The sequence below is a fragment of the Geotrypetes seraphini genome, chromosome 6, assembly GCF_902459505.1.
Source record: "Geotrypetes seraphini chromosome 6, aGeoSer1.1, whole genome shotgun sequence".
Classification (NCBI taxonomy): domain Eukaryota; kingdom Metazoa; phylum Chordata; class Amphibia; order Gymnophiona; family Dermophiidae; genus Geotrypetes; species Geotrypetes seraphini.
The window spans coordinates 147,423,438-147,438,538 of record NC_047089.1 but is presented as its reverse complement, the minus strand read 5'-3'; the positions used below and the strand labels follow the sequence as shown (position 1 = coordinate 147,438,538).

Sequence of the window (15,101 nt, the reverse complement as noted above, 5' to 3'; positions counted from 1 at the left end):
TGATATTTACAGTTTCTTCAGTATGAAAGGCAAGCACTTTGGTTCCATCCTGTCACTTCCAGTCCACTTTAGATTGAACTATTTATAGTTTATCAGTACCCTCCCAAATCTCTCTGGGAGTCTCCCTTCGGTCTCAGGCTTTGGCGGGACAGATGAACGAACAAAACACCTAGATTATACTCCCTCCTACTCTTTTATAACCTCCCCCTCCCTCTTGGGAAAAAGAGGCCTCCAGCTCCTCCCATTGGTCTGGTCTAGCCATACCAAAATTCAATTACCCCCTGAAAAACAAGAGGCATTTTTAAAGGGGGGTGTGGGGTCACATTAGTATTCTGCAAAGAGCACGCAACCTTTACAGAATACTAGCTTAGTGCGGATCTTGCACCTAATTTGGATGGAGCACTTACATATGCCAAAACCTGGTGTATATGCTGGGCACCCAACTAATAGTGGTTGGGTGCATAAATGTTATTATTTTATAACCTCATACCAAAAACCTAGGAATGCCCTGACCTGTCCATGCCCCTTCCTTGGCTATGCCCCCTTTTGAGTTGTGCACTATAAAATTTAGAACACAATCACAATAAAGAAACTAATTTTAGCAAAATTCATAAACTATTTATTTTAATTGTATTCATGTATAGCCACATATAAGTTATACATTTAATTCATATTATAGTGCCAATCCTGTACATGAATACAATTATAATACAGTACTCCCCCGTGAATTTGCGGTTCAGCGTTTACGGCCTCAGTCAATCGCAGGTTTTTTTTTTCTTCTTCCTCCTGCTGCTTTCGAGAAGGGCCGGTGCTCAGGTGAAGGACCCATGAGGAGAATCAGCAGCTTGTGTCTGTGTGGGAGGAGACTTGGAGGACATGGTTCCCAGCGCCCGGTGCTGGTGCTCATCTGCCCCACCACCACCACCACCCCTCGTGCTGTGGAATCTGGCCCACCAGCTGCTGCAGCAGCACCTACTACTTCCAGTGCCCACACGGCCATTGCGAGGGAGATTGGTGACGGGGGGGAGAGAGGAGATTGGTGGCAGTTGCAGCGGTAGAGCATGCACGCGCGATGGAGCCTTCCAGCTGATGGCAACCAATGGCAGCAGCTGCTTGGCTGAGAACGACATGCCGTCACCGTGGCAATGAGAAACCAAAAACAGAGTGGGAAGGGCATTTTTGTACCATATCCAATTTTTGCGGTTTTTCACTTTTCGCGGTCACTCTGAGAACATAACCCCTACGAATTTCGGGGGAGTACTGTAAATAGTTTATGAATTTTGTTAAAATTTTGCTAAAATTAACTTCTTTATTGTGATTAGTTGAGTATTAGAAGTGTTGTTTTAATTATTTTTCCCATTTAGTATGTGTTTTGTTCATTCATAGAATAGAACACAGTCAGATCCACATGTAAATCCTAATGACTGCCAATTAACACTTTTGATTGTTAATACCTAGTTAACTAGTTTATGCATGGTTTTGGCATTCTAACTTTGATAGACCTATATAGGGCTAGATTCACTGACCTCAATTGCGTGGTCGATCCGTGCAGGCCCGACGAATTTCCAAAACAGAAAGATTTAAATGAGGGTGATCGGAGGAACGCCCCACTACAACCGCACAGATCGCTAGTGTGCGAGCCCGACGCATGCGCAAACCATCTGAGCCACAACCTTTTTTTTTTTTTTTAACTTTTACTACTTTAACTAGCCCAGCAAGCCCGTGGTTTTAACCTGCTTTAAACTCACGGGTTAAAACCACCGGCTCGCAATGCAGGGAAGGGCAGGAGAGATTTGGGTCAGAGCAGGGTGGCAATTTGGGGCAGAGAGATAAATATTGTTGGGGCAGCAGAGAGCAGGGCTAGAGAGCAATGGAGCTAGAGAGTCAGAAAGGACGTTTGCGACTGGTCCCCAGCAGTCTCTTCTTGTGTTGATCGGCCAGCCCAGTCGGTTTGCTAAAATTCTTTAGTGAATTGGGTCCATGCCTACTTTGCATGCCATTCCCTTCATTTGCATGCGCAGATCGGAATCAGATCGGCAGAGAGGTAAGTGAGTAAATCAGGCTGGAGTACAATTGGGTCGCAAAGGGATCGCAAACCGATCAGTACATGATCGGTTTACTTAGTGAATCTAGCACATAAAATCTGAGAGATAGTGTGTAATTGCAAAAGGGGTCCTACACATGAGTGGGGCATAGACTCTATAATTAAGCTTCCAGAGAAGGTTCTGAGGGGTGCTAACAGGGAGTCAAAGGCTTGCTAGTTTGAGTCCATTATTAGTTAGGTTCCACTGACTACCTATGCAAGAAGGCATTACATTTAGGTTGCTAAGTTTAGTCTTTCAACCTTGCTTCTAGGTAGCCTCTCTTTCAGGTGGGCAAAGTTACGATACTCCCCTGCAAGGGCCTCACATTCTCTTCAGAAGCCTCATCAGAATTCCTCTATTGATGGTTCTACAGTATTCATTGACTTTTTCAAAGTAATGTTCACTATGTAATAAACTGACCCTTGATTGTTTGGAGGGTTTTCTTTCCTTTTGACTATTAGGAAGAAGTTTAAAGCCTTCCTGTTTCCTAGTTGGGAGGTTCAGAGGGCTACAGGGGATCAACCTGGTGGGCAGGACTTAATTTGTAGATAAAAAGGAAGTGGAACTGTGGAGAAAGACTTGGGTCGCTGTACCGGACCATGGTATGCCCTCACCTGGAATACTATGTCCAGCACTGGTCGCCGTACATGAAGAACACAGTACTACTCAAAAGGGTCCAGAGAAGAGTAACTAAAATGGTTAAGGGAGGAGGAGTTGCTGTACAGTGAGAGATTAGAGAAACTGGACCTCTTCTCCTTTGAAAAGAGGAGAATGAGAGGGGCAATGATTAAGTTGACCATACGTCCTGTTTTGAACGGGACCATCCCAACACACAGCTTCGGGACGCCAAAATGTCCTGTTTTCAGGGACAGCATTCCGAAGCTGTGCACAGGGACAACGGGAAAGGCGATCGCTTCCTGTCCCTGCTGCACCAAAGCCAGCCTCCTTCCCTCCCTCCAGCGCCGATTCACCCCTGGTCTGCCGTGGCTGCTTGTCAGCCTCCCTTCAGTGCCAACGCTCACAACCCGGAAGCACAAGCACCTGGGACACGACGCAAAATGCAGGTGCACACCAGCTACTGGCTAAAACACTACCCCCTTCTGCACTAGGGGGTGGGACAGGGGCCCGGACCTGCACGGTGGCTGGTGGCAGCAGCAGCATAGGGAGTGAGCGCTGACGTCACTTATGGATTGCAAAGTACAGGTATGGATAAGAGGAATGTTTAGCCCAGACAGGGTTCAATGACAGCATAATCTGTGAAAGGCTCTATGGCTTGACATGTTACTCAGAAACATCTAGTGATTTTGGACACGTGAACTCTCCATCAAAAGGAGCTTCAATGATCTCTGTTGAGAAAGGCCTATAACCCACACTTAGGGCTCCTTAGATTTATTACCGAGTCTCCCTATTTAGTTTTAGAGGTAAGGGAGGTAGGAAATTTGGTTACCTCAATTGATATATCATATAAATATCCAAGAGATGTCAGCACATCAAGAGCTCGAATAAAAGAACAAGAAGAGAGGCTGTCAAGATCACAGGAAGGACTGCAAAGACCCAAATACACTTAACCAGTTTTCTGAACTAGTGTTTTGTTTTTTAATATTTAAAACAATTTTATTGACTGAATCAGAACTAGTGTAGTTTGTATTTCAGACAGTTCTTATGTGTGATATGAATGATGGTTCTTTTTATGGTTCTCATGGTGGCCATAACTCTTATCCTTTCTAGTTCCTGTCCTTTTTTTCTACTGTATATCCACCTCCTAACCAGTAGTGTAGGCATGGGGGAAGGGGAAGCAGGGTGGCTTGGCTACGGTGCATCGGGGAAGCAGGCTGGCTTGGCTTGTCGGGGACAGGAGAAGCAGGGTGGCTTGTGGGGGGGGGGGGGGCAGGGAGATAGAAAGAAAGAGAAAGAATTGAATGAGAGGATATACAATCAGAAGGAAGTGCAACCAGAGAGTCATGAAATCACCAGATAAAGGTAGGAAAAATGATTTTATTTTAAAAATTTAGTGATCAAAATGTGTCACTTTTGAGAATTTATATCTGCTGTCTATATTTTGCACTATATTTAATGGGATCCAGAGGTAAGGATCCGGGATCCGTGGAAATGGATTCGGGAGGCCTGTCCAGTTTTGAGGAAAAAAATAAATGGTCACGTTAGACATGATCGAAACATTCAAGATAATGAAGAGAATAGACTTAGTAGATAAAGACAGGTTGTTCACACTCTCCAAGGTAGAGAGAATGAGAGGACACTCTCTAAAATTAAAAGGGGATAGATTCCGTACAAATGTAAGAAAGTTCTTCACCCAGAGAGTGGTAGAAAACTGGAATGCTCTTCCGGAGGCTGTTATAGGGGAAAACACCCTCCAGGGATTCAAGACAAAGTTAGACAAGTTCTTGCTGAACCAGAACGAACGCAGGTAAGACTAGTCTCAGTTAGAGCACTGGTCTTTGACCTAAGGGCCACCGCTTGAGCAGACTGCTGGGCACGATGGACCACTGGTCTGACCCAGCAGTGGCAATTCTTATGTTCTTATGTGGGCCAGGAGCAACAGGAGAAGGCGGGCTGGATTAGGAATAGTGACTGTTCTCTGCTCTTTTCCCAGCTCACCATCTCCTTTCCTCTTCCCTGAAGGTTGCTTGAAAGGGAAGTCATACAGCAGAATGCCCCTGCTGCACTGGAGTCTGAAAATAAATGGTGAAACTGCATTTCAGGCTGTTCACTCACAAATTAAGCACTGCTAGTAGGGTATATTTAGGATAGGTAATACTGTAGGTTGGATTAGTCCTCAACGGAGTGTGTTTAGATCTCTTAGTTGTCAGGAAAAGAGCAACATATCATCATGGGACCCTTTTACTAAGTGACAATAAACACTAACTCATGCTTAAAAATGGGAGATAGCAGGTCACACTGAGGCATATGCTAACTGCAAGTTTGATTGCACACCACCCATGCGTTAAAAAATACATTTATTTTTTAGCTGAGGAGCATGTGTAGGGTGGAGAGTAGGAGTGCCCTGTGCTAATTGGTTAGCATGTAGGCACTGGCATGCGCTGACCGATTTAGCACAGGATTAATATGGGAGCCCTTACCGCCTACAAAATAGGTGACATAAGGGCTTGAGTGCTAATGGCCACATGCTAATTTCAAAATGAAATTGCAGCCATTATAGAGCTGTATTACAACCTGGACTCAATGCATGGTTCACCAAAGGTCTAAAAAGTGTCATAATCCAAGAAAAGGGACCAAATCTTAGAAACTGAGTTATTCAGCTTGCTAAGAAATCAAGAAGATACTGATTCAAATGCAACAAACCACATCTTTCTATCATTTCATTTGCCAGAAATATACCATTTCAATTAACAATAATTTTTAGTTATAAATAGAACCCAATTGCCTCATTTCTCAAGTAATTTCTCACAGTAAGTACTGGATTTTTGAGAGTGTTAATATATTTTTTTTCTTTCAAAAAGACGCCTCAGCCCCACCTCTCCACCACTGTAATAATTTTATACTGTGGGAAGCATGTTGTGGCACTTCATCATTGGCTGTCCATTTGATTTATTTTAAGTTCATTTAGTTTTTCATTTTGTGCTGTTAATAAATATATTTTTTTACTAATAAATACGTGTGAAAGCTGTTTAATACTTATCTCAGCCAAACCCGGGAACCAGACCCGACATGTTTCGCACGAGAAGGTGCTTTATCAAGGGTCTCCCAAGGCTGCCGCTGTCATCCGACTCCAACTAAATTGTGAGCAAAGAGATCTTCCCACATGCTTCCCACAGTATAAAATTATTACAGTGGTGGAAAGGTGGGGCTGAGGCGTCTTTTTGAAAGAAAAAAAATATATTAACACTCTCAAAAATCCAGTACTTAATGTGAGAAATTATATGAACAGCTGGATTTGAAGATTATTGCCATTTAATATTCATTTCTCAAGTAAGCATACACTAAGACTTGGTCCCTTTTCTTAGATTGTGACACAAATAATGCAGGCTGTGTTTTAGTACAGCTTAGTACAGGGGTATAAGAACAAAAGAGTTGCCGTACAGAGACAGAACAAAGCTTAATATCCTTTTTCTAACAGTGGTCAACCCAGGTCACAGGTACCTGGTAAGATCCCAAAGAGTATAACAGATTTTATGCTGTTTATCCTGGAAATAAGCAGTGAATTTTTCAAAGTCCATCTTAATAATAGTTTATGGATTTTTAGGAAATTATCTAAACCTTTTTTAAACCCTGCAAAGCTAAGACCCCACATTTGTTTTATTGTTTTCTGTAAGTGTATTAAACTTGTTGATGTGATGTGCTAAGACAGATATTCAGGAAAGTGGCCTGAAAACATCTTAAATTTAAAAAAAAACAACAACATTCCTTTAAATATGGTCATCATTTTAGACTGATTCTCCCCCTTTAAAATAATATATTTTAAAACATTCTCAGAAAGCAAATTTGTTAATCTCTAACCAAGAATCAAATAATGCAGTGGATTTCCATGTGTCAGTTTTGTCCTTTTGTTAAATACCTGTCTGTGATATAGTTTCCTCTGTTTTGCTAACCTACCAAGAAAAGGTAGAACAAATAAACTCTACACATTTTAGAGAAGAATCACAAATATGTACCTCCTTTATATGTAAGAGGAAGACAGTACTTCCGATAGCAAAGCACAATTTCAATCTTGAAAATCTTGTACATCACTTCAGTCAATATAATTACAAGTCCAAATACAGTGAATATACCAATCAAGCATCGCCGCAATATGGTATCTGGATACAAAAGAAAAACAACACATTTTAAATAAGTATTAGTCTGTAGAATCTCTCATCACGCAGATTTTTGGAGCACATTTGATTTGCCACAGAGGAATAAAATTAGCTTTTTAAATTAGTAGGTCAGTATTCAACCAGAGGATTATTTTCAAAAGGGATATACACACATGGGGAAATTCTATAAGTTGGATGCCTAAAAGAATAGGACCTAACTTCCTCCCCCTTTTACAAAACAGTGTTCGGCTTCTGTATCACCGGCCCCATGCTCTGACATTCATAGAGTAAAAGAGGAGGGTTAATTAGTAAATCAGCTTAAATAATGAGATTTAACATGCTCATAATTGAAAAAAAAATTTTAATTGGAAGATAGGCGCAGTGGCGTACCTAGGGTATGTGGCACCCGGGGCCCATCATTTTTTGACACCCCCCCCCCCCCCCCCCCCCCCCATGTAAAATAATTTTTTTTTTTTTTTTTTTTGCAATAACCATGAAATGGAATAAATGGTCAGAATAGAAACAGGCAGTGAAAATTTTCTTTTTTTTTTTTTTTCCAAAGTATTTTTATTGAGAATGGCAAAAGGTCCAGACAAGCAACCATGGTCTGTACAGAAACTTATACATTATCAAAAAGAACACAGAATGAGAGTAACAGCAACAACAAGCATGAACAAGCCTCTCCCAAGAGAAAATTGCCAATGAGAGGCATAGCAATACACAACAAAAGGCCAAAACTTGGGGCAAGCAAACAAATCCCACCCCAGAACCCACAAGAATAATAAGCCGGACTAGACCCTCAGCCATATTTTATAATGAAAAAAACCCCCACAAGCAACAACACCCAGACCGCTCACCAGACACACCAATCCGCACAACAAGCACCCAAGAAACACCCAGCCACCACCCAGACAAAACTACCAGACACACCTACCCCACCAAGCCCAGACCCAACCCCCCCTCCCCAGAGAGTGCAAGCGCAAAGTGGACCGTGAAAAGGGCAGCTGCAGAAGTGGAAAGCCCCAGATAAGTAGGTTAGCTAAAGAAAGCCCACAGATAGAAGAAATCAGGATAACAGAAGTTCCAACAAATGCTCCCACAGAAAATTTTCTTTTATTGAACCTCATTTATGTAACCATTATTCCAAACATAACATAACATAAATTATGTCTGAATTGTCATGACATCAGAAGTACATATGGAGTAGTTGCAGGTGATGCTTGGGACAGTTCTGATTATGTTAGTTTGGTTTTATGTGTTTTTTTAATAGAAGGGTTTTTATTTCTTTTTTTAAGGTTTTGTAGTTTGTGGTCGAGGTCAATAGGTTGTAGAGTTGGGGGTCAAGTGTTGCAGCTCGAATGGCTAGGAGGTTGTCGAACAGTTTTTTTCTTTTGACGTTTTTGGTTGGAGGGTGTGTGAATGGTGCGTGAGTTCTCCTATGTCTGTTTGAAGTGGATTGAATTATTTAGCTGAAGAAATTAGTTACCCCCCCCCCATTCCACACACATTAATTCTCTTCCATTTTTGTTCCCATTATAAAAAAACACTGATAAGTTCCCAGGAAAAAAATACATTAAAATAAGAAGTGAAAACAAAGGCCCCTACAGATGAGAACATAACATAAGAATAGCCTAACTGGGTCACACCAATGGTCCATCATGCCCAGTAGCCCATTCTCATGGTAGCCAATAGTGCTGCCCGATTCAGAGAAAAATATTTCATTCGATCCGATTCACCCTGTTGAATCGATTTTTCGATTAGATTCACTGTTAATGACACCGCTTTTTAAGTTTAAACAAAGTATAACAATAAATTTCACAACAACAATAAATTTCACAAAGTACTTAAAAAAAAAAAAAATCACATTTTTCCATTAAAGCAGTTCTGGAGACATTTGCTTGAACAGTCTTTTTTCCCAGTCCATAAGCAAGCAATATGAAAAAGATTTCCTTAATTATCTACTCAAACATTTTTGCTATTTACTTTCATTGTACCTATACTATTATTCAGTAGAAAAAATGGACTTAACTGTGCAGGAAATGAATCTCCTCATACACCCACCATATAGTGCAAAAATGTGCAAAGGTCTGTTTTTTTCTTTCGATCACTACATAGCCTAATGCCACACAAGCAGCGCTGTTACAAACATATTCTGAAGGTCAATGCTAAGGTTGACAAAGTTTCCTTCCTTGGACCAGAAGGAGATACTGACAAACCACTGGAAGAGATTCTAAAACAACTACCCAGAAATAACACCCAAAGACCCACTCAGTGTGTGAACCAGTTGAGTGGAGTGGACTAACTGGGGGTGGAAATGGGCCCAGAGTTTGCTCAGCAGAATTTCCCAGACTACCTCTTCCTCTCAACACACTGACATGCTACCACCACCACCAACACTAGGAACACCTCACCGAGTATGCCAGCAATGCTTATAAACTTTATAAAACACATTATTATATTTTCTTATAAAGCATATATTTTAACTGAACTCAGCCTTGCCATTCACAAAAATAGAAAAGTTCCCATTTCAAGCTGTCTCATGTACACTTTTCAAATCTAACATATTGTAATCACAAAACAGAAAATAAAATTATTTTTTCTACCTTTTGTTCTCTGATCAATATTCAAATCTTGTTGGTCCCAGGCTCTTGTTGTCTTGCTTGCCAGGGTCTCCTTTCTCCGTGCTAACCATCCGTCTGCCATCTCTGTTCTCCCCTTCCGTTTCCCTTCCCTCTCCCGGAGATCTGGCATCTTTCCTTTTTTTTGTCTCCATCCACAGATTCACCTTTTCTCAACTCCCCACCACCCCAGGATCCACCATCTCTCCCTTTCTGTTCCCAACTATCCTCCTATCCAGTATCTCTATCCCCCCTCCACACCATCCCCTGTTTCCAAGTTCTCTCCCTTTCTGTTCCTTCCCTCCCTAAATCCCATTATGCACCATCTCTCTCCCACTCCTCTGTTTTTAGACCCATTATTTCTAACCCCCAAAGTCTGGCATATGCATGTATCTTTGAACCCCCCCTTCCCTCTCTCCCTCTGTGTACTTTTACACCAGGACCCCCCTCCCCCGAAGGTCTGTCCCCCCTCCGAAGGGCTACACCCCACCCCTGAAGACCTGCACCCCCCGAAGGACTTTACCTCCCACCCGAAGGTCTGTCCCCCTCTGAAGGCCTAAACCCCACCCCTGAAGGACTGCACCCCCCCCCCGAAGGCCTGCACTCCCTTGAAGGTCTGCACCCCCCCGAAGGCCTGTCCCCCCCTTGAAGTCCTGTCCCACCCCCTTGTAGGCCTGTCCCCCCTTTAAGGCCTGCCTGCCTTTCCCCCCCTTGAAGGCCTGTCTCCCCCTTGAAGGCCTGCACCCCCCTTGAAGGCCTGCACCCCCCCTTGAAGGCCTGCACCCCCCCTTGAAGGCCTGTCCCCCCCCCTTGTAGGCCTGTCCCCCCCCCCTTGTAGGCCTGTCCCCCCCCCTTGTAGGCCTGTCCCCCCCTTGAAGGCCTGCACCCCCTTGAAGGTCTGCACCCCCCCAAAGGCCTACACCCCCCCCGAAGGTCTGCACCCCCTGAAGGCCTGCCTGCCCCCCTTGAAGGCCTGCACCCCTTGAATGTCTGCACCCCCCCCCCGAAGGCCTGTCCCCCCTTGAAGGCCTGCCTGCCTGCCTGTCACCCCCTCCCCCTTGAAAGCCTGCTTGCCTGCCCGCCCGCCCCACCCTGAAGGCCTGATGCCCCGACCCACCCCGAAGGACCGCTCGCCCCCCTGGCCTCCCCGCACCACCTATGAACAGCCGCAGCAGGATCGCGAAGTCAGCGTCGGGTACCAGCCCTAAGGGGGTGTTCCCGGCCTTGCCGTTCAGTCCCCCGCCACCCCCGAAGGACCGCTCGCCCCCCTGGCCTCCCCGCACCACCTATGAACAGCCGCAGCAGGATCGCGAAGTCAGCGTCAGCGATCCCTGCTGCTTCCTGCGCCACGGTCCCGCCCCTCCTCTGACGTCAGAGGAGGGGCGGGATCGCGTCGTAGGAAGCAGCGCAGGGATGCTGACGCTGACTTCGCGATCCTGCTGCGGCTGTTCATAGGTGGTGCGGGGAGGTCAGGGGGGCGAGCGGTCCTTCGGGGGTGGCGGGGGACTGAACGGCAAGGCCGGGAACACCCCCTTAGGGCTGGTACCCGGGGCGGCCCGCCCCCCCCGCCCCCCCCTAGGTACGCCACTGGATAGGCGTCTATCTTCTTAGGCACAATTCTACAAAAGATAGACACCTAGGCCCTGATTCTCCAAAGTGCATCCCGATTTTAGGCAGCTGTAGGCATCCTACAGCTGTCTAATCAGCCAATCGGGATGCACGGTTTTTTTTTTTTTTAAATGCTCCCCAGGCAGGCCTGAAGGCGCCTCCGGGAGCCTAGGGAGACCCGCAAGATGCCTAAGCTCGTCTAAGGGCCTTAGGCGGGCCTTAGGCTGAACCTAGGCGGCCCTACGCGTCTCCCTAGTAGAGGAGAAGTTTAAAATGTAGGCCAGCAAAATGCTGGTCTACATTGTAAGTAGACGCGGCCGCTATACTTATCGCGGCAAGGGATCTCTCTTCCGCTATAAGTATAGCGGGCCGCGGCCTGTCCGATCACTGGCAGGAGGGTGCCCAATCCCTCCTGCCCAAAGACGCACCCTCCCGACACTACCGACTGCCCCCCCCGACACTACAGACCGCCCCCCCCCCCCGACATTACCGATCTCCCCCCCCCGACAATATCGATCGCTGGCAGGAGGGTGCCCAATCCCTCCTGCCCAAAGACGCACCCCCCTCCAGCGCTAACAACCCCCAAACCTCCACTCCACCAAACCTGTTCTTAGGGCGAGAAGGCATGGGTCTTGCACGTCCAGCCGGCAGGGAAGCCTCGTCGAAATGAGGCGGGCCCGCCCCTTCCCGGCCCATCCCGCCGAAGCCTAAGGCCTGATTGGCCCAGGCTCTAGAAGCCTGGACCAATCAGGCCTTAGGCATAGCGGATCCGCCCATCCCCATTAAGTCTAAGGTCTGATTGGCGGGCCTGCCAGCTGGACTGGGAAATCATCCGTCCAGCCAACTGAAAAGGTTAGTGTGGGGGTTTCCGGATAGTGAGTGAGGGGTCGGGTTAGTGGGGGGGTGTTCATGGGGTTCGTGGGGGGCCATCTTCGGCAGGAGAGTTTGGGATCCCTCCTGCCACTATTCGGGGGGTGCCATCTTCTGCAGGAGGGCTTGGGATCTCTCCTGACAGTATTCGGGGGGAGGGGTTCACGGGGGGCCATCATCGGCAGGATGGCTTGGGATCCCTCATGCTGGTATTCATGGGGGGTGGCAGGGAGCCAGATGTGGCAGGAAGGCCTGGGCTCCCACCTGCCTGTTCAGGGTTTTGTCAGGGGGGATCGCGATCATGATCGCATCAGGAGAGATTAGTTATCTCTCCTGCCGTGATCGTTGTTGGGTGGGGTCAGTTACAGGATTCTGACAGATAACAGACGCTGGTTACAGAATCCTGCTTTTAGGCAAAGGACTAGCCCCTCCTTTGCCTAAAAGGTCTGGGTTTGGGCTTTTGGGACTTGGTCGATTTTGGGGTCGGGAATGTGGTGTAGGGATAGACGTAGTAGTGGCAGTCTGGGCCAGTAGATTGCTGAATGTGCAGGTAGGCCATTCTCAAAAAAAAAAAAAACAACTCAATTTGGACGTATTTTTAAGAAAGGACATTTCCCTGCTGCCAACTTCAGCATCTATTGACTTAGGCCAAAAGGGGATTTAGACTTTTTTTTTATTATGCCCCTCCATGCAGTGGCGTACCTAGCATATGTGGCACCCGGGGCCCATTATTTTTTGACAACCCCCCCCCCCCATCTGTATAAAAACATGATTTTTAGTAACAATCCAAACGTCACACAAGAATGTACCTAGGAAAAGGCAGCATCTTACATACTGTAATGAGCAGTACAACATCAATACACCCATTGTAAAACTAAACAAGCCAGACTAGTACAGATCAATCCTGCACAGTCAATCCTAATAGAAAACCATGTCTTTCGAACACACAGAACACAGAAAACACCTTCGCCTAGAAAGGAATATTGAATCACAAACTAACCCCTCCCCCTTTTACAAAACTGTAGTGCGGCTTTTAGCCATGTTGGTAACAGTTCGGACTCTCATAGAATTCTGAGCATCAGAGCTGCTACCACCATGGCTGGCACTAAACAACGCTCCACAGTTTTGTAAAAGGGGGAATAAAATAGAAATACGTAGACAAAGGTTAAATTGAACCACCAAGAAGCTGAACTCTGCATACAATGCAACACCACAGAAACAATGACACGTCTCCTAAAGCAAAAAAAAAAAATTAAATAGAAATTTTTTTTTCTACCTTTGTCTTCTCTGGTTTCTGCTTTCGTCATCTTCTTGTTACTCTCTTCCTTCTATCCACTGTCTGCCCTCTCTCTGCCCCTATATGGCATCTTCTCTCCTATTCCCCTTCCAGAAACTGTATGCATCCCCATTTCATCTCCCCCTTCACCCCCTTTGGTCTGGCTTCTCTCTCCTCTCCTTCCCTTCCCTCTCCTGCATCTGACCTCTGCAATCCCTTTCCCTTTTTTTCCTCATTTTCCTTTTCAATTTATTTTCTGCATCTGGCTAGATTATATTCTTACTACCCTGTCATCAATTTCCTTTTTCACTGTCTACCTACAGCTTGCCACCTCTTTCCCTCATCCCCTCCAGTATTTCACTAACTTAATCATTTTCCCCCATCAAATGCCCTCCTTTTATTTATCCCCTCCTTCCATCATGTGCCCTCTTTCTCTACTCCTTCCATCCAGTACCTTCTCTCTCTGTCCACTTTCTTTCTCTCCTCCCCATTTCCTTCCTGCATCTGCTCCCTTATCTCTCCCATCTGCACTTTCATCCAGCATAGGCTCCCCTCTACCCTCCCCAATAACATCCAATGACTGCCCTTTCTCTCTCCATCCACCCCTCTTCAATCAGCATCTACCCTTTGTCGCTCCATTCCCCACACTTCCATCAGCATCTGCCGCCTTTCTTTCCCTCCAATCCAATTCCATCCAGTATCCTTCCCCCTTATGTCTTTCTCTCATTTCCTTGCACACCAATTCCATCAGCACCACACTTCCATACCACCTTGCCCCATTTCTCTCCCTCCACTACTCTTCCATACCAACAGTCCTGCTCTTTTCTCTCCCTTCATGCAGCAAGGTCCCGCGATGACTGCAGCTGCCGGTCCACCCTACTTCGACGTCTGCCGGCTCTGCTCCAGAAGAAGTAAGTTACGTCGGAGGGGGTGGACCCAGCAGCAACAGTCATCGCGGGACCTTGCCGCAACTCCCTGCGTCTGCCGGTCCACCTCTTCTGACGTAACTTACTTCTTCCGGAGCACAGCCAACAGACGTAGTCATTGCAGGACTTTCCTGCACTTTAGCGCGGCTGCCAACTCTGCTTCAGAGCAAGTACGTCAAAGGAGGTGAACCAGCAGCCGCGCAGAGGTGCAGGTGCTGTTGCACAGTAGGGCGGGAGGTTCCATATCTGGACCCAGCCGGCTGTGCACCCTCCTAGGGCATGCACCTGGTGCGGTCCACCCCCCTTCCCCTTGGTACGTCACTGCCTCCACGTGTTACCTTTGGGTGCAGTACATGGAATCGGGGAGTAAGTGTGCATTAGGGCCTATTGTCCTTTAGTGAAAGGGTCCCTTAGTAAACAGACCACTAAATTTTCCCCCCCACACACGCACCTTTTATCAGGCAGTGTAAGGGTTTTTTATTGTAGATCACTGTGGTAAAAGCTCCGACACCGGATTAATGAATGCACATGACAACAACCCTACCATGTAAAATCATGTTAATGCAGTATGGCATGTAGTAAGAATGGAAAGAAAGAGCCTTACCTGGAGGTTTCAATGAAACATATACTCTTGTAGCCATTTTACTTGTTTTAGCAAGACAGATAAATATCTGATCATAATCTTCTTTTTTCACATCTGTATTTCTGAGGTACTTTGTTCTTATTCTAGTTCCATCTTGTAAGATTGTATCACTAAAAAATAAAAAAATAAATTGATAGCAACACTGCTCAGGACTACACTACTTTAATTTTTGCTTCCAGAAATTTTTTTTAGAAGTGTCTGAAACTTGTATCATCAAACAGAATTATGACTGTAACACACCATAAAGCACAGTTACTTACCGTAACAGGTGTTATCCAGGGACAGCAGGCAGATATTCTTGACT

At 45.8% G+C, this 15,101-nt stretch overlaps 1 protein-coding gene across 1 annotated transcript in view; it reads right to left on the bottom strand.

The window, feature by feature from the left end:
• The window catches only part of LOC117362917 (interleukin-1 receptor type 1-like), a 131,396-nt gene that overhangs the window by 17,702 nt on the left and 98,593 nt on the right, over nt 1-15,101 (bottom strand). The window contains exons 7-8 of the mRNA XM_033950009.1: nt 14,759-14,907; nt 6,716-6,859 (exon numbers count right to left, since the gene is read on the bottom strand). Of these exons, the coding sequence (XP_033805900.1) occupies nt 6,716-6,859; nt 14,759-14,907 (293 nt within the window). The remainder of the gene's footprint in view (nt 1-6,715; nt 6,860-14,758; nt 14,908-15,101) is intronic.